The sequence below is a fragment of the Lolium perenne genome, chromosome 2 (assembly GCF_019359855.2).
Source record: "Lolium perenne isolate Kyuss_39 chromosome 2, Kyuss_2.0, whole genome shotgun sequence".
Classification (NCBI taxonomy): domain Eukaryota; kingdom Viridiplantae; phylum Streptophyta; class Magnoliopsida; order Poales; family Poaceae; genus Lolium; species Lolium perenne.
In genome coordinates, this window is record NC_067245.2 from 27666105 (window position 1) to 27686403 (window position 20299).

The following is a 20299-nucleotide window of genomic DNA, read 5'->3' on the forward strand; positions in this document are numbered from 1 at the left end:
GGTAACACGTAACAGATAGCACTGACTGTTCTGTAATGCTGGTTTAATGGCCAAACTGACATGTGGGTCCCGCTATCATGCTGATGTGGCGACTGATTAATGAGAAAGAGAGGAGCCCCATATATTGGTTCTAGCTTTGGGCTTATTTGTAAATTTCAGTGGGTCCCACTTGTCAGATAGCATTACTTTTCTCTTTTTTTACTGTATTTTTCTATTTCTCCTATAATTTTTTCTCCTTTTTTCCTGGGCGTTGACCCGTGCTCAAGCCTGAGCTAGCCGAGGCCTGCTCGCTGGCGCCCGCGCCACCTGGCCGGCGGCGGAGCTCGTCCCGTCGGCTCCTGGTCAGACCTCGCCCGTGCCTGCCCTGGATGGCGCTCGCCCCGCGTGGCACCTTGCCGGAGCTCGCCCTAAGGCACCCTGCCCGGACCTCGCTCGCGCCGCCCTGCACAGCCCGCCGCCGGAGCTCGTCCAGCCGTGCCACGGCCGAGCGCGCCCTCGCCGCCCCTCGAGCCGCCGCGCTGCCCCCTCGCAGATCTAGCCCGTGTTGGCCATGGACAAGCTCGCCCCGCGCCGCCCTCTAGGAGCTCGGCTGCGGTCGCCGGCGGGGCTCCACAGGTCGGCGTCGATCTCGTCCGCAGTTACACGCCTGTCCAGCGCCGATGTTGAGACGGCAGGGCTTCCTCCGCCATTAATTTCTCGCCGGAGCCCTAGCAGCGGCGCAGCAATCGGCGGCGCGCGCACAGGGAGAAGGCCGCGGCGGGGGCCAGCACGCCGGTGGCCATGGCGAGGCGCACGCGCCCAGGAGAGGGCGGCGGCGAGGGCCAGCTTGCCGGAAATCCAGCCGGAGTTGAGCCTAGCGCCGGCGGTCGAGCACAGGCTGCAGCGGTTGGTTCTGCAGGTGTTTTTTCTTTTTCGTTTGAGAGAGAAAGGAGAAAAGATACTCACAAGTGGGTCCCAGACTTTTTTACATAAAAGCCCAGAAATAGAACCAATCTTTGCTGCTTCTCTCCCTGGTCATTATGTGTGCCACGTCAGCCTGACAGCAGGACCCACACATCATTTTTGTTATTAGACGAGCATCTTAGACGAATCAGTGTCATCTGTTACGTGTTACCTGTAGACTGGTTGTTTTTTGAAAAATTTCCGAATAGTGGTGGCCTTTTGAAACCATTGCCTGTAATGTGGTGGTTTTTTGTAATTTTCTCTCAGGCATCACAAATAAATATTCTCTTAGCCAAGATAATACCCTGGTATATTCTCAATGGTCACAATGATATCTATAAAAAAATAACCCGTAGCAACGCACGGGCACATGTGCTAGTCTATACCTAATAATAAAGGGAGAAGCGTTTCCGTGGTTTGGTCCGTCACTTTACGCCTTCATCCTTTCGTCTAGAGGCTTTCGTCCGTTGCAGTGTCACGATTGAAGAGTTCGTAGCCGGTATTGGTTCGGTCTCCTGATCGTAGGAGGTTTGGTCTGTTTGATCTTTCTCTTTATATATATATATGATCCAGAAGACACCGCTTCCTCCTATCCCAACCAAACCTGACATGATTCGATTGATTTCTCTTCTGGTTCTCTAGGTCAGTACACGTCCCGCCTCACGTGGCCATACCCACCAGGCCGCCCTTCTCCCAAACACCCAGCTGAAAACGATGGAGCTCGGTATGTGCGGCAGTGGCCGTGCTCACCCCGTCGCCGCCACGCGGACTGCTGGAAAGCGGCCACACCCGGCGGCGGCAGTCTATCACGCGGAGGCGGCAGTGCTCCCTACCCTTACGCGACTCCGGCTGCACGACCGCGCGCCCTTGCGCCTTCCTACTACTCCTCCGACGAGGCACAAACAGGATCCTCCCGCGGCGGGGAGCAGAGGGCAATCGAGCGGTGGAGGAGCGGGATGACGGCGTAGAGGAGGTGGAGGTTCGAGTTGGTGTCCATCGGCAACACGATCCGATACGATTTCGAATCAATCTGGTGAACAACACGGCAACCCTCGCTCGCCTGGGCCTCCGTCGTGCTTACACGCCGGCAATCGCCGGTGCCCATCAGGTCGGTCCTGGACTCCCCTTGCTCACATTGAGGGTTCGGCCCGGATGACATGAGGTGCACGCCTGGTTTCGCAGCAACCGCAACGTCGGCGCCCCCGTATTCAACTTCCGTACCTGGTGCAGCTAACGGAGTTGTGGTTCCTCAGGGGAATGCTACGACTGGCTAGGGAAACCTACGACCCCGCACTCGACTGGTTCGTGTGCGCGTAGAACGGGTACAAGGTCTGGATATCGATCAACGCATGGCGTCGTCAACCTTGCCACGGCGCGGGCCGTCTAGAGCGAGGTGTTCCTGGAGGTTGCCAGGAACAAAGCCACGGAGAGTGTTTCGTTGAGGAGTTGCTCGAGTTTCCACTGCCGGCGGCGGCATCAACTACACCAGGAACGTGTGCGTCGACTTCGCAAAGGTCATGTCCGTACAGTGCTAATCTTTTGTCCTGCTATTCGATTTCTAGACCCAGCGCCATTTGTGATTATTCTCTGTTACCATCCACACTTCTGTTTCCTTTTCCCCGTTTATTACAATCCCGTGCATCAGGTCTGACATAGTTTGAGGGGATTCTCAGTAGGAGGAAGATTACAGCCATTCGATAGTTGGCTTGGTTGCAAAAGATAGTTGTGACAATAACATAGCACTACATAGGTAAATTATGAGTTCAGCTGTTGAATATTTTTCACTGAAGACCTTGTGCAGTTTATTTAACTTCTGAAAATATTAATATAGCAGGAGATTTACTGTTATTTGTCTTGAACATATTTACTGCAGTGAAAAAGGCCTCTTTAAAAAAACAGCACGGTTGATCCAGTTTTATGAATAAAACAGTACGAATGTTAATATCCTCTTATATGAATTGGCAGTCTATTTTTCAAATTGTTGGTTTCTGATAATACTTTTGCATCAATTTCTATCTTATTGGCACCATCATTGAATCATACTTATTGATTTGTTTCATAAGATGAATTGAGATATCAATTGTAATTTGTGTGTGTTGGACAAAGTTAATAGATTTGAAGAGAACCAACTCATGACTTGGTTCCAATGTAGGTAGTCCGTACTAGCAAGCAGAAGCTGCAAACAAGTTGAATGAATGCCCAGTCTTCTTATTCTAAGCGCTCATATGCATGGTTTGGGAAAACTGTGGGGGATAACGCTGATATAATAATTAACAAAAAGTGATATAATAATTAACACATTGGTTTTAGGTTCTACAATACAAAGTAAGTTTGATAGAAAAGGAGAGCGAAGGGTGGCGCCAGCGAGCACGGAAATAGGGCATGGAGGAGAAACGGGGGTGGATCCTTGCCGGTGAAAAGTAGGAAGCCGCGCATGGGTGGAAGGTGTCATACTATACCGAAGTTCTCTCGAGGATTGGTGGGAGGACGAAGGTAACGAGTTAACCGAGTTTTCTTTGAGGTGAGTGGTATAGCAAGGTTGGCGCAAGTTGGGTGTTAGGATTGTTAATTTTGCATATAAGAGTTTCCAAATAGCTATATATAAGAGTTTGACCATCATCGGCTGAAAAGAAAAGTGTCAACACAAATGGTTTGTTGAAGCGTTTGAGTATTTGTATTTTCCCGATGCAACGCACGGGCACTTTTGCTAGTATATCATATATCCAAATCAACATCTACATCCACAAGAAATGTCGGCGTGAAATGGCGAGTCTCTTGAAGAGAGCAAATGATGATGATATCAGAAAATGAACCTGAAGCATCGTGTGAGGCATTGATACACAAACATTCGGATGAGCAAACATCGTACTAGTAATTAAGTAGGGATACTGGCACGCAAACGACACAATGTCAATACTGGAATCGGACACGATCCCTCACCGGAAATGGCGGCGATCATTTCTTGTGCTTTGGCTGCTTCACTATCATCACCGAGCAGTGCGCGTGGTGGGCGCAGTAGTCGCTCACGCTCCCAAGAAATGCCCTGAAATATGCAAGAGTTCAAGAGAAACCCATCACCATTAGCTTGAAGCTCCTCAGCTGAAACCTGCAGAATCAATGGAGAACAAAAGAAACGAATCAATTACCTCTTGATGGCGCCGTAGCCATGGCTGCCGACGACGAGCAGATCGGCGCCGTGCTTCTCGACCGCGTTACAGATGACGTGCCTCGGCTCCCCATCGATCACCTCCACAACACCCTCCACCTGCGAATTTTGTTGGAGTACAACAATGCAATGTGATATGATCTTCTTACAATAGTACATTTTTTTATCTGTCGATCGAGGAATACAATCAAAGAAATTGGTGGTTGGGTGTTACCGAGTTTGCGACGCAGAGGCTGCGCGCCTTCTCTACGACTTCATCGGCCCTCTTCCGCAGGTCCTCCTCCACGTACCTCACCATGTCTCCGGCAACGGCTGAAATGATCGAATTCCCAGAATTCAGTCAGTCTGCCAGTCAGAGCTTGCTCCGATCCAGCTAGCAGGTGAATTCCAAACCGGAAGACGGAACGATGAAGGATTAAAGAGAGGTGGGCGTACCGGCGCCGCCCATGGTGACGACGGATGACGCGGCCTGCTTGGCGTGGACGACGACGAGCTCCGTCGCCACGCCGGCTGTCGCCACGTACCTCACGGCCCACTCAAGCGCGCTGTAGCTGTGGTCGCTATCGTCCACGCCGACCACCACCACCGTCTTGCTCCTCCCCTCCTCCACCGGACCCGCCGCCGCCGCGGCTTCCTTGGTCTCCGCCATATATACTAATCAAACGGTGCGATGACTAACACTGATCAGAGAAGGTCGTTGGCTTGGTTTGATGTGGTTTGCAGCTGCAGGCCGCGGCATATATATAGAGAGACGTAATTATCTTGGGCACTTGGCTACCTGTCGAACGGTATATGGTTAGTGACGAGGACGCGGACGAAACCGGCGACGGAGTCGAGCGCGGCCGCTGACGGGAGCTGGCTGGTACTGGTGTCAGGCTGCCCCGGTTTCAGTCTAGTTTTTGTTGCATTTCGCTTCTCATCTTGTGCCCCGCTGGATGGCGACACGACGGCGAGGACAGCGACCGAGCGGGGCATGCTAGCTGATCACTCTTTGTTTGTTTGGTGCGCGCCGATTGCTCGTGCACTCTTGTTGAGGTAGAGGAGAATTTGAGAACGGGCACTCTCTTGTTGATTAAAATGGTGAATATATATTTTTCCTCTAAGTAAGCGTCTTATTAGGAGGATAGGAACGATTAATGTATATATTCTAATAACATGCAGGTTATATACCGGCGTACGGTTACTCTACGTTTATGGTTACCTCTTGAACGAGTGAATATCGCGACGTCTTTATGGAGGTGTCTACACGATTAGAGGATGCAACGAGGGATATTTTTTTCCAACATGGGTGGCAGCGTGACGCTAGTCTAGGTCCTCTGGCTTGGACATTATGTCCGTTTTATATTTTCATAGTGTTTTACTTGCATATACATTTACTAATCCGTGGTTGTTATAACTGTACTATGACGGCTGTGTGCATTCTATCTATACATAGATTGGATTCTTTGGTCCGAAAGTAATAAAGTGCATTTTATTTAAAAAGAAGTATAGCTAAGAAACTTGTTAGCAATTTGAGCAGAGACCGGGGCCGTTTAACCCTTTCTAAAGCCTCTAGCCTGTTGGCCTGTCCGAAGAAATCAGCGCGAGAAAGTAAGAAAAAGGTCAAAAGAAAGATGAGGTTTTTTTCTCGCAACTCGATTCATCGTATCTCACGTTAGATTGGGTCATTTTCGCTGGTGGCAGGCAGTGTATGCTTTGGCCTTTCCACTCCGGTGAGATTTTGCATTGGTCCGTTATTTTGCCCAATGATTTGAGGGTTTGTGGCGCACGATGATCCAAGTGTTCACCGCCAGTCAGATTCATGGCTTTAAGGGGCCTTTTGTTTTTAGATCAACATCTCTTTGTTGATCAATTATTGAGTTCAAGGGTATGCAAAGATCCTCGGGGGCTCAAAGAGCCATACTAGTCGGCCGATTTTTCGGTTCACTAAGGATGTGTTCGGTTCCAGAATGGCAAGGAACGGGATGGAACCGTCCCGTGCCTAGCTCCCATCCTGGCGTTCGGTTCCAGAATTCTGAGGAATGGGATGGAACCAACTCGTTCCCCGAAAGAGCATATTCCCGGAATATGCCGTTCCAATCCGTCCGGCCGAATCGGCCGGACCGCGCGGAACGAGCTCAATCAGCTCGCTAATCCTTTTCTCTTCTCCAGCGCGGAACGAGCTCGACCAGCCAGCGCGGCGGCGGCCAGCCAGCGCGGCGGCGGCCAGCCAGGGAGGCGGCGGCCAGCGCGCGGCGGCCAGCCAGGAGCGCGGCGGCGGGCTAGCTGGGGAGGCGGCGGCCAGCCAGCACGGCGGCGGCGGCCGTGAGCGCGGCGGCGGGGCCAGCTAGGGGAGGCGGCCAGCCGGCACGGCGGCGGCGGCCAGGGGAGCGCGGCGGCGGGGCCAGCCAGCGCGGCGGCGGGGCCAGCCAGGGAGGCGGCGGCGGCCATCTCTAGCGTGCAGGCGACGCGGATTAGGCAGTATTAGGCATAATTTAGGTTAATTAAAATTTTAGATTAAATTAGGATCTAATTAATAGAGTATTTAGACTAATTAGGTTCCTTGCTATTCCAGTGCAACCGAACACAAGTATGAAGTGGAATGGAATGGAGTGGAATGGAATGGAATGGAATGGTTCCATTCCATTCCACTTCATCCTGAAACCGAACACATCCTAAAGTACAAGGTAGTCAACGAGCTTTTCCTTTGGAGAATTTTAGGTTCATGCTTCAACTACGGTCCCATGAATGAGCATGCCGTCTCCTTGGTCTCTCGTGTGATCACCCCATAAACACCGAAGTACGATCCATATAGATTGTTGATGACTCACTAGTAGAAAAGGGGAGCGGTGTTTTGGAACATGGGTTCATATGCTCTCTATATTTTGAAATGCATCTTACATACATTTTAATTTTAAAAAAATTTGAAACTAAAAGTTCGTGCGTACATCTTCACGTGCTACGTGCTCACAAAGTCGTTTCATAAAAAATCGACTTATCATGTGACGTGTGTAAAAAAAACAAAATTCAGTGCTAAAAATAATGCTTTTCACAAGATAAACTTTCTCTTTTTTATATGGACCACACAAAATATTGGTTTTTCATGAAACTTGACGAACGCACGTATATTATGAAGATGTACATGTAGAATTTTTTGTCCAAATTTTTCGACATTTCAAAATATATTTTTTTAGTAGAGGGAGCATACGCACCCGAGAGCCGAATTGAATTTCCAGACTTTTCGTTCGGAGCTGTTCGAAGCATTGATCGCGTTAGGAACTGTAACTAATGCTCACATTAGTCCCAGTTCAAATGGCTAGGATGCCGATTTTTTTTTAGTCCCGGTTCGTAACGGGACCTTTAGTCCCGTTTAGAGACATCAACCTGGACCAAAGAGATTGCGACAGGATACCTCTGGTGTGAAAGTCTTTAGTCCCAGTTGGTGTTCCAAATCAGGACTAAAGACCCTCATATAGATTGTTGATGACTCACTAGTAGAAAAGAGACTTTTCGTTCGGAGCTGTTCGAAGCACTGATCGCGTTACGAACTGTGACTAATGCTCACATTAGTCCTAGTTCAAATGGCTAGGACGGAGTCCCGGTTCGTAACGGGACCTTTAGTCCCGTTTAGAGACATCAACCTGGACTAAAGAGGTTGGGACAGGCTACCTCTGGTGTCAAAATCTTTAGTACCAGTTGGTGTTACAAACCATGACAAAAGACCCTTTAGTCCCGATTTGTAACACTAACCGGGACTAAAGCTTTTGTGGGGTTTTCTAACTCCACCCCCGTGGATCGTCTTTTTTTAGCTTTGTAAAATATAAAAGAAAATAATAGAAAATCCGAAATTAAAAATCCTGAGGATGGGTGACTCAGCGGGAAGTTAAGTGTGCTTGTGCTTGAGCAGTATGAGGATCGTGACCAAGCGGGAAATTTGACCTCAGATTAAGAGTAGTTAGAGACTAAACTATTCAAATAACCGAAACACTAGAAATTTTAGAAAAAAATAGAAAAAATAGAAAAAAAAGAGGGAGTGAAGAAAATAGAAAAAATATTGAATAAAAAATAGCCGTCATTGCCTTTAGTCCTGGTTGGTGTTACAAACCGGGACTGAAAGTTCTTCTCCCCGGCGCGCACCGCAGCCCATGTGGAGGGGTCTTTAGTCCCGGTTCGCAGCACAACCGAGACTAAAGGAGGTGGGGGGCTTTAGTCCCGATTCACTACGGGAGAATTGCCGTACGCCGACGGCTAGGCGATGTGCCGACGGCCAAATGTCGGGGCCGTCGGCACAGGAGCTTCCGGAGCGCGGCGACAAGGATGGCCGTCGGCGTTAAATTGGCCGTCGGTACAGGCTGGAGGTGTCGACGGTCACCGTCGGCACAGTTCTGGCCGTCGGCACAGGACCAGTCTGGCCGTCGGCACAACATTTTTTTTATTTTTTTTTCCACTACAGACCTGTGCCGACGGTTATACTGTCGGCATAGCTTTTTCCTATTTCTCCACGACAGTCTTCAAAAAAGCATAACTAAATCATTCTAACTGAGAAAAATAAGTATAATATATCAAATTTTGCAGAAAACCAAGATCTATCATAGAAAAATATCAAAAATGGAATATTTCAAATACCTAAATAATTTTCTTAGAAATGAGCTATAATGTTCGAGGTTTCATGGCTTTCACACACGCCAAAAATGAAAAAATGGTCGCTCGTGGGTCGGATTAGAAATCCGTGTCCGGGGTATTGCTTACCATCCTAGGGCCCACACACGTGCCAAATATGACCTCGTTTCGGCAAACTATGCCATGCCGAGACCGTTTCCCACCTCATTTCCCCTGAAATCCATAGAACTCCGGACGTGATAGCTCTTTTCGTGAAGGGTTTTTCAAAATAATTGTCATATCCTAGTTTTGACAAACGGAATAGTTACTATGACATAAAAAATAACGCCACGCGGCTCCGTGGGATTTTTTGACTTCGTTCATACTGCCATCTGGCCAAAACAGGCCCCCCGGGACATGCGGTATCGCCGTATCGGGCGTGCGGGTGCACCCATTCGCGAACAAACTAAACGGACAAAAATTAGCACATATAATGATGCGTTGTAGAACTAAAAACATTTTTCCGGAATTTCTGGAGCGACGGATAGTTGAGCCCTAGTTCAAATCCGGTCAGTTTCCAGCGGATTTGGCGGGACACCGCCGAAAGCCGCATGGTTTCCCAAAAAGCTAACGCATGCACATGACATTTGATAGGTGGTGCATAGGTGGTCTACTATCATCGCACGGAGGTTTCTCGTCATACTAAAATGCGCCCCATGTAGCTGCTTCACAAATAAAAACTGTTTGGGCACGCTAAAAATGAAAAGATGGTTGCCCGTGGGTCGGATTAGAAATCCGCACCCGTGGTCTTGCTTCCCATCCTAGGGCCCACTCACGTGCCAAATATGACCTCGTTTCGGAAAACTATGCCATGCCGAGGCCGTTTCCCACCTCATTTCCCCTAAAATCCATAGAACTCCGGAGGTGATAGCCCTTTTCGTGAAGGGTTTTTCAAAATAATTGCCATATCCTAGTTTTGACAAACGGAATAGTTACTATAACATATAAAATGACGCCACGTGGCTCAGTGGGATTTTTTGACTTCGTTCAAACTGCCATCTGGCCAAAAACAGGCCCCCCGGGACATGCGGTATCGCCGTACCGGGCGTGCGGGTGCACCCATTCGCGAACAAACTAAACGGACAAAAATTAGCACATATATTGATGCGTTGTAGAACTAAAAACATTTTTCCGGAATTTCTGGAGCGACGGATAGTTGAGCCCTAGTTCAAATCCGGTCAGTTTCCAGCGGATTCGGCGGGACACCGTCGAAAGCCTCATGGTTTCCCAAAAATCTAACACATGCACATGACATTTGATAGGTGGTGCATAGGTGGTCTACTATCATCGCACGGAGGTTTCTCGTCATACTAAAATGCGCCCAATGTAGCTGCTTCACAAATAAAAACCGTTTGGGCACGCTAAAAATGAAAAGATGGTCGCCCGTGGGTCGGATTAGAAATCCGCACCCGTGGTCTTGCTTCCCATCCTAGGGCCCACTCACGTGCCAAATATGACCTCGTTTCGGCAAACTATGCCATGCCGAGGCCGTTTCCCACCTCATTTCCCCTAAAATCCATAGAACTCCGGAGGTGATAGCCCTTTTCGTGAAGGGTTTTTCAAAATAATTGCCATATCCTAGTTTTGACAAACGGAATAGTTACTATAACATATAAAATGACGCCACGTGGCTCAGTGGGATTTTTTGACTTCGTTCAAACTGCCATCTGGCCAAAAACAGGCCCCCCGGGACATGCGGTATCGCCGTACCGGGCGTGCGGGTGCACCCATTCGCGAACAAACTAAACGGACAAAAATTAGCACATATAATGATGCGTTGTAGAACTAAAAACATTTTTCCGAAATTTCTGGAGCGACGGATAGTTGAGCCCTAGTTCAAATCCGGTCAGTTTCCAGCGGATTCGGCGGGACACCGTCGAAAGCCGCATGGTTTCCCAAAAATCTAACACATGCACATGACATTTGATAGGTGGTGCATAGGTGGTCTACTATCATCGCACGGAGGTTTCTCGTCATACTAAAATGCGCCCCATGTAGCTGCTTCACAAATAAAAACCGTTTGAGCACGCTAAAAATGAAAAGATGGTCGCCCGTGGGTCGGATTAGAAATCCGCACCCGTGGTCTTGCTTCCCATCCTAGGGCCCACTCACGTGCCAAATATGACCTCGTTTCGGCAAACTATGCCATGCCGAGGCCGTTTCCCACCTCATTTCCCCTAAAATCCATAGAACTCCGGAGGTGATAGCCCTTTTCGTGAAGGGTTTTTCAAAATAATTGCCATATCCTAGTTTTGACAAACGGAATAGTTACTATAACATATAAAATGACGCCACGTGGCTCAGTGGGATTTTTTGATTTCGTTCAAACTGCCATCTGGCCAAAACAGGCCCCTCGGGACATGCGGTATCGCCGTACCGGGTGTGCGGGTGCACCCATTCGCGAACAAACTAAACGGATAAAAATTAGCACATATAATGATGCGTTGTAGAACTAAAAACATTTTTCCGGAATTTCTGGAGCGACGGATAGTTGAGCCCTAGTTCAAATCCGGTCAGTTTCCAGCGGATTCGGCGGGACACCGCCGGAAACCGCATGGTTTCCCAAAAATCTAACGCATGCACATGACATTTGATAGGTGGTGCATAGGTGGTCTACTATCATCGCACGGAGGTTTCTCGTCATACTAAAATGCGCCCATGTAGCTGCTTCACAAATAAAAACCGTTTGGGCACGCTAAAAATGAAAAGATGGTCGCCCGTGGGTCGGATTAGAAATACGCACCCGGGGTCTTGCTTCCCATCCTAGGGCCCACTCTCGTGCGAAATATGACCTCGTTTCGGCAAACTATGCCATGCCGAGGCCGTTTCCCACCTCATTTCCCCTAAAATCCATAGAATTTGAATAATAGAAAAAAATATCCTTTGCCCCTTATCTCTTCATCATCGTCGGTTCCGTCACTTGTGGTATTCGTTTAGAACCTTGTTGACCCTACTCGCTTACTCCTATTTTCCTTATTTCTTTTTAGACATAATGAATTCGAACTTTCTGGAAAGAATGTGGAGGTGATAGCCCTTTTCGTGAAGGGTTTTTCAAAATAATTGCCATATCCTAGTTTTGACAAACGGAATAGTTACTATGACATATAAAATGACGCCACGTGGCTCAGTGGGATTTTTTTTGACTTCGTTCAAACTGCCATCTGGCCAAAACAGGACCCCCGGGACATGCGTTATCGCCGTACCGGGCGTGCGGGTGCACCCACACACGTGCCAAATATGACCTCATTTCGGCAAACTATGCCATGCCGAGGCCGTTTCCCACCTCATTTTCAATGAAGTCAACTAGATTTAAACTAGAGGTACTTGATCTAATGCTCATGATTTTTGGGTAAATTAACTTTGTAGATTCAAAATATGATATGGATGTCATATTTGTATTCCTCTCATTTTTCTGATCAATTTAGACATATTATTTGCCAAATTCACATTTACCGATATTAATTATTTCATATTAAATAAAAAGACAAAAAAATAAAATTATTTAATTGTTTTTTTCAAATTCTACATTATATATATATATATATTCATTGTTGTTTACTTAAGTAATTGATTAGAATTCAAAAATATAGAGGTGTGGCATCACGGCCAAAGGGTTAATATGATTGATATGGTAGTATTAATAACAAGGTGTCATTTCTTTCATGAAAGCTCATCCGAAGAGAACCAAGAAGTTAAGCGTGCTAGGGTGGGAGTAGTGTGAGGATGGGTGACCAAGTGGGAAGTTTGACTACAAGTGTAATTTGACCTAAGATTAGGTGTACTAAGTGTGATTGTGAAAGATTAACAAGTTAAAAAATAATAAGAAGAAAATTGAAAAAAAATAATATATTTTTTTGTTCAAAAAACATAATTTGAATATTTTTTCATCAAATAATTTGAAAATTTTGAAATACTATGCTGACGGTTATACCGTCGGCACAACAATCTACGCCGACGGCCAGTCTGTGCCGACGGTGATCGGGCAGTCCCCGACCAGAACTATGCCGACGATACTATGCCGACGGTCACCGTCGGCACAGCTTATGCCGACGGCCATCTGTGCTGTGCCGACGGCTGGCAGCCGTCGGGACACTGGAGCTCTCCCGTAGTGATTACGTAGTCCCAGTTGTAAAACTAGAACTAAAGGCACGTTTTCTACTAGTAACTCCAGACAATGAATCACCAAACATATGAGATGGAGGTTCAAGTCATGTGACAGAGCAAGAGCCTCATGGAGATGGTGATGTCTGTCCGCCCACTCCCAAAACCCTAGCCACATCAAGACCTAATCTCCCAAGGCCACGTAGCCGGGCAAGCCGGTCCCTTTAGCAGCCCGAGTCGATGTGGAGGTAGGGAGGGTCGCGATAGAATAAGGGATTCTCGGAATCCTACGACCGTGAAGATTACGTCCTAAGAGCATCTCCACTCGACTCCCCAGCACCCCCCTCTTGGCCGAATTTTATCACCGGATTCATCTAAAACTCCCAGCCGCGGCCCTAGAAGCCCATAATTCGTCGGATTGGGGCGTTTTTTCATCTCGCGATCCCAGGCCGAACCCAACTACCCGGGGAGCGCCTGCGAGCGCCGGATGAGGAGAAAAAGGCGCGAATCGCCAAGAAGACGCGCGGAGAAACCTGCCCTTCCAGTGGCCCCGTCCGGTCAGCGACACACGGCATGGTCAACCGTCTTCTCCTCGGCTTCAACGCGCCAACTCGGCTTCTGCGCGCCATTACTCGCCGGAACGGCAGGCCAGTGGGCACGCAGCATGGTCCGCCGTCGTCTCCTCGGCTACAACACGCCAACTCGGCTTCTGCACACCACACGGCCACTACTCGCCGGAGCTTTATATTCCCCCATTGCCCCTCTTCTTCCTCCACGAACTGCTGACAGAGTGCACACTCCCTCACCTCCACCGCACTCCTCTTTTTCGAGGAGCAGGTGGCCAAAAGATTCCCCGGCCACGGCAAACGGGTTCAGTCGCTGTTCCCTGCACGACTGGGAGGCGCGCCTCCTCTACGAGGCAAATATCCAGCGCCGACCGATTTTTGCGTACCGTCTTCATGGCGGCTTAGCGTCACCAGCCTCTATATCACTCCGCCACAGATGGGCGACACCACGCTTGAAGAGGAGATCCAGGTCGCCCTCACCGTGATGGCGGACGAGAAGCGGGCCCTACCGGAGCGATACCGGGAGAACTAAGCCACGTGGGACACCTACTTCCACGACCGATACGAGCGGGAGCTCGCGTCGTACGAGGGGCCTCCTTCACCACCGGCGAGGACAACTTCGAGGGAAAGCGCCGCTGGTGGAGTGCCCCATGCCGCAACCTCGCCGCCGTCCTCGACCACATCCAGGCGGGGAACTCCACCGTCCTACAGATGTCTCCACGGACTCCGGCGTCCTTTTCCTGGCGCCGCGGGAGCTCCTCCTAGATGCCACGACGGATGGCATCCACCTCTTCATCCTCCGGGTCGGCGTCGCGCTTGCGCTCCGTGGGGTCTGCGCTGCCACCAATGTTGACGACCTAGCTCTGCACCGTCAAGCTGGAGCCCATTTCGTCGCCGCGCAACCGAAGCGGTGGGATAGTCATTCGCGAGAGGCGGGGACCCTCGCCTCCGTGCAGCCGTTTGGTTCGCGTCAAGCGCGAGCCTGCGGAAGTCGGAGGCCACGCCGGCAGGCGCCTGCGCAAGCCGCAGAAGGAGGCTGTGTTGAAATATTGGGCCCACATTTGGTGGCCCATACTAGATTTCAGATTTTCCCTATAAATCTCAAAGCCCACTTAGTGGCAGCCTTGTGAGTTTGAGCCCAAGTTGGTGGCAGCTCACTAGGGAGTGGCAAGAGGTGGGAAGTTTAGTCCCACATGGAAAGTTGGGAGGAAGTTAGACCACCTTATAAGGTGGGTTGTTCCACCACTAGTAAGTGAGTGAGAATAGGAGTGCTACACGCGCGCTCCTCCTTCTCCTCCTCGCTCGCTCGTCTCGTCTCGACACGACACGACACGTCACGACGCGCGCCGCGCTCGTGGTGAGTGGATTGAGCCTCGAGCCGAGACTTTCCTTACTTTTTGCAGCTCAGGAAAATGAACAGAGTCCTAGACGGACGCGTCGCAGTTAGTCGGTTCGGGTCGCTCCTGGATCGTGGGCTATCTGTAACCGACTCGAAACGTTCGTGCGACGTGGGCGTGGCCCACGTTGCCTAGGGTTTCCCGAGCCTATATAATCTCCTGCCCGGCTACCGCAGAAAAACATCTAATACACGAGTTAGGGTTTCCACCTCTCTCTGCTTGCGCCGCCATCGTAGCCTACTCCATCCCGCGAGCCGATGTGCATCGGCGAACAGGAGAGCAGGTCTCCGGAACCGCTCGTCCTTGTGATCCTGTACGGGAGAGGGCGAATTAGGTTTTTGGGAAGCGCTCTGCGTGACTGCTCAAGCTCTTCATCACGGGTCGTCTTCCGTCCAAGTCGGGCGGTGCTGCCTACCGTCGTCTTCAACGCCGTCTACTTCGACCCGTCATCCCCGTCGTCAACGACGTTGTCATCAACAACGTTACTGCTGCGACATCATCTGCTACACCTCCACCGCCACCTCCACCAGATCGGTACGTGCGACATATCTCGATCTGTTTAGCGATGGATGCTTTACCGTTTGCGCTGCTGCTACTCATGTTGATTAATGCATCTACTATGTTTGAGTTTCACATGTTAGTAGTTGTTGCCATCATGTTTTATATTCTGGAATTAATCATGGAAATTGTGCCTAATTATCCAACAATCCAAAAACCTAATTGTAGGCAATTTCCTGAGTTAACAATGGCTGGTTTTGCTGATGCACTGAGGCCGGATAAGTTTACCGGTGTGCACTTTAAGAGGTGGCAGGTTAAGGCCACGCTCTGGCTTACTCATCTGAAAGTGTTCGAAGTTAGTGATGGTTTACCTGAAGGAACTATATCTGACCAAGATCAGAACAAGTTCAAGGAAAACAATACTCTCTTCGTCGGATGCGTTCTGAGTATTCTTGCTGATCGACTGTGTGATGTGTACATGCACATAACAGATGTTAAAGAGCTCTGGGATGCACTGAATGCTAAATTCGGTGCAACCGATGCAGGCAGTGAACTGTACATCATGGAGAGCTTCCATGACATCAGGATGGTAAACAACCGTTCTGTAGTCGAACAAGCTCATGAGATACAGTGCATTGCGAAAGAGCTCGAGCTCCTTAAGTGTGCCTTACCTGACAAGTTTGTGGCTGGATGCATCACTACTAAGTTGCCCCCTTCATGGAGGAACTTTGCCACAACCCTCAAACACAAGAGACAGGAGATATCAGTTGAGAATCTGATAGCGTCTCTTGATGTTGAGGAGAAAGCTCGGGCTAAGGATAATACTGAGAAAGGAGAGGGTCAGTCTAGCGCCAACATGGTGCAGAAGAAACCCTACAGCAAGAACAAAGGGAATAACAAGCCCTCCTTCAATAAGCCTATGAAGACTACAACCTTCAAGAAGAAGAAGATGATAAACAAAGCAGATCTGAGCTGCTTTACCTGTGGAGAGGCTGGCCACTTTTCTAAGGACTGTCCAGAGAGGGCAGACCGCAAGAAAAAGGGGAGGCAAGTCAACACGGTGACCGCTAGCAATGCTGATAGGTACGGTAATCTCTTTACTGTTCTTTCGGTATTTCAATCTCCATGTTGGTGGATTGATACAGGTGCTAATGTTCATGTGTGTGCTGACATATCCATGTTCACTTCTTGACAGGTCGCCCGGGATTCTTCCGTCTTGATGGGGAATGGGTCACATGCTTCTGTTCGTGGTGTTGGCACGGTAGATCTGAAGTTCACTTCGGGGAAGATCGTGCAACTGAGGAACGTGCAGCATGTCCCTACTATGAACAAGAATCTTGTTAGCGGCTCCCTTCTATGCAGACATGGGTTTAAGGTTGTTTTAGAGTCGAATAAAGTAGTTGTTTCCAAGTTTGGACAATTTATTGGTAAAGGCTATGAGTGCGGAGGCTTGTTTCGCTTTTCGCTTTCTGATTTCAGTAATAAATCTGTGAACCATATTTGTGGCAATGTTAGTGATGATACCAGTGTTTGGCATTCTCGTTTATGTCACATTAATTTTGGTTTAATGTCTCGGCTATCCAGTTTAAGTTTAATTCCAAATTTCACCATTGCCAAAGGTTCTAAGTGTCATAGTTGTGTGCAATCAAAGCAACCTCGGAAGCCTCACAAGGCGGCCGAGGAGAGAAACCTGGCACCTCTAGAACTCATACATTCTGATCTATGCGAGATGAATGGTGTGTTGACAAAAGGTGGAAAGAGATATTTCATGACATTGATTGATGATGCGACTAGATTCTGCTATGTTTATTTGTTGCGAACTAAAGATGAAGCTTTAGACTACTTTAAAATTTATAAAGCCGAAGTTGAAAATCAACTAGAGAGAAAGATCAAGCGTCGTAGGTCGGATCATGGTGGCGAATATTTTCCTAAAATCTTTGATGAATTCTGTGAGGAACATGGCATTATTCATGAGAGGACGCCTCCCTATTCACCCCAATCAAACGGGGTTGCCGAGAGGAAAAACCGCACGCTGACTGACTTGGTGAATTCCATGTTAGCCACTGCTGGTTTATCAAAGGCATGGTGGGGGGAGGCTTTGCTGACTTCATGTCATGTCCTGAATAGAGTTCCTAACAAGAATAAAGATAAAACCCCTTACGAGGAGTGGGCTGGGAGAAAACCATCACTTTCGTATTTGCGCACATGGGGATGTTTGGCGAAAGTCAATATTCCAATTACTAAGAAGCGCAAACTTGGACCAAAGACAGTGGATTGCATCTTTCTAGGTTATGCTCCTCGGAGTGTAGGATATAGATTTTTAGTAGTTCAATCCGAGGTACCTGATATGCATGTTGATACTATTATGGAATCTCGTGATGCAACATTTTTTGAGAATATGTTTCCTATGAAAGATATGCATAGCATTGCTAGAATTTCTACTGAGATAATTCCTGAGTCTAGAACATCTAATGAGTATTTTGAACAATCACATGAGAATGTTACTGAGAAGGATGACAATGAAGCTCCTAAACGGAGCAAGAGACGAAGGATTGAAAAATTCTTTGGTGATGATTTCATTGTGTACCTTGTGGATGATACTCCCACATCCATTGCAGAGGCATATGCATCTCTGTTGGAGATATGCCCAAGAGGCAATAATAAAAGTGGTTATTATATATCTTTATGTTTATGATAAATGTTTATATACCATGCTATAATTGTATTAACCGAAACATTGATACATGTGTGTTATGTAAACAACAATGAGTCCCTAGTAAAGCCTCTTAACTAGCTTGTTGATTAATAGATGATTAGTTTCATAATCATGAACATTGGATGTTATTAATAACAAGGTTATATCATTATATGAATGATGTAATGGACACACCCAATTAAGCGTAGCATAAGATCACGTCATTAAGTTATTTGCTATAAGCTTTCGATACATAGTTACCTAGTCCTTTCGACCATGAGATCATGTAAATCACTTATACCGGAAAGGTACTTTGATTACATCAAACGCCACTGCGTAAATGGGTGGTTATAAAGGTGGGATTAAGTATCCGGAAAGTATGAGTTGAGGCACATGGATCAATGATGGCGTGTATTTCACACGTTCGTTGGGCAACCCCAAGAGGAAGGTATGATGCGCACAGCAGCAAGTTTTCCCTCAGAAAGAAACCAAGGTTTATCGAACCAGGAGGAGCCAAGAAGCACGTTGAAGGTTGATGGCGGCGGGATGTAGTGCGGCGCAACACCAGAGATTCCGGCGCCAACGTGGAACCTGCACAACACAACCAAAGTACTTTGCCCCAACGAAACAGTGAGGTTGTCAATCTCACCGGCTTGCTGTAACAAAGGATTAACCGTATTGTGTGGAAGATGATTGTTTGCAGAAAACAGTAGAACAAGATTGCGTAGATTGTATTTCAGTAAAGAGAATTGGACCGGGGTCCACAGTTCACTAGAGGTGTCTCTCCCATAAGACGAACAGCATGTTGGGTGAACAAATTACAGTTGGGCAATTGACAAATAAAGAGAGCATGACCATGCACATACATATCATGATGAGTATAGTGAGATTTAATTGGGCATTACGACAAAGTACATAGACCGTCATCCAACTGCATCTATGCCTAAAAAGTCCACCTTCAGGTTATCATCCGAACCCCCTCCAGTATTAAGTTGCTAACAACAGACAATTGCATTAAGTATTGCGCGTAATGTAACTAGTGACTACATCCTTGAACATAGCACTAATGTTTTATCCCTAGTGGCAACAGCACATCCATAACCTTAGTGGTTCTTGTCACTCCTCCAGATTCACAGAGGCATGAACCCACTATCGAGCATAAATACTCCCTCTTGGAGTTACTAGCATCAACTTGGCCAGAGCATCTACTAATAACGGAGAGCATGCAAGATCATAAACAACACATAAGCATAGCTTTGATAATCAACATAACAAGTATTCTCTATTCATCGGATCCCAACAAACGCAACATATAGAATTACAGATAGATGATCTTGATCATGTTAGGCAGCTCACAAGATCCGACAATGATAGCACAATGGGGAGAAGACAACCATCTAGCTACTGCTATGGACCCATAGTCCAGGGGTAGACTACTCACACATCACACCGGAGGCGACCATGGCGGCGTAGAGTCCTCCGGGAGATGATTCCCCTCTCCGGCAGGGTGCCGGAGGCGATCTCCTGGATCCCCGAGATGGGATCGGCGGCGGCGGCGTCTCTGGAAGGTTTTCCGTATCGTGGTTCTCGATCTTGGGGTTTCGTCACGGAGACTTTTTATAGGCGAAAGGGCAGGTCAAGAGGCGGCACGGGGGCCCCACACCACAGGCCGCGCGGCCAAGGGGGGCCGCGCCGCCTAGGGTGTGGCCCCTCCGTGGCCCCTCTTCGTCTCTCCTTCGGACTTACGGAAGCTTCGTGAGAAAATAGGCCCCTGGGCTTTGATTTCGTCCAATTCCGAGAATATTTCCTTACTAGGATTTCTGAAACCAAAAACAGCAGAAAAACAAAGAATCGGCACTTCGGCATCTTGTTAATAGGTTAGTTCCGGAAAATGCACGAATATGACATAAAGTGTGCATAAAACATGTAGATAACATCAATAATGTGGCATGGAACATAAGAAATTATCGATACGTCGGAGACGTATCAGCATCCCCAAGCTTAGTTCTGCTCGTCCCGGCAGGTAAAACGATAACACGAGATAATTTACGGAGTGACATGCCATCATAATCTTGATCATACTATTTGTAAAGCATATGTAGTGAATGCAGCGATCAAAACAATGTATATGACATGAGTAAACAAGTGAATCATAAAGCAAAGACTTTTCATGAATAGCACTTCAAGACAAGCATCAATAAGTCTTGCATAAGAGTTAACTCATAAAGCAATAATTCAAAGTAAAGGTATTGAAGCAACACAAAAGAAGATTAAGTTTCAGCGGTTGCTTTCAACT

General features: G+C 48.0%; 1 protein-coding gene across 1 annotated transcript; it reads right to left on the reverse strand.

The window, feature by feature from the left end:
• Positions 1-3717: 3717 nt before the first annotated feature.
• On the reverse strand, positions 3718-4840 carry LOC127331561 (uncharacterized). Its single transcript, XM_051357737.2, has 4 exons — positions 4544-4840; positions 4323-4420; positions 4089-4207; positions 3718-3985 (listed from the first exon to the last, which is right to left on the reverse strand). The coding sequence occupies exons 1-4, from the start codon at positions 4755-4757 to the stop codon at positions 3898-3900; spliced, it is 519 nt and encodes a 172-aa protein (XP_051213697.1). The 5' UTR covers positions 4758-4840; the 3' UTR covers positions 3718-3897.
• Between the last annotated feature and the right edge of the window lie 15459 nt (positions 4841-20299).

Coding starts and splice junctions, on each gene's coding strand:
- LOC127331561 (XM_051357737.2), bottom strand. CDS start 4,757: ATGGCGGAGACCAAGGAAGCCGCGGCGGCGGCGGGTCCGGTGGAGGAG. Junction 4,208..4,322: donor GCCTCTGCGTCGCAAACTCG/GTAACACCCAAC, acceptor CAAAATTCGCAG/GTGGAGGGTGTTGTGGAGGT. Junction 3,986..4,088: donor GGCTACGGCGCCATCAAGAG/GTAATTGATTCG, acceptor TGCATATTTCAG/GGCATTTCTTGGGAGCGTGA.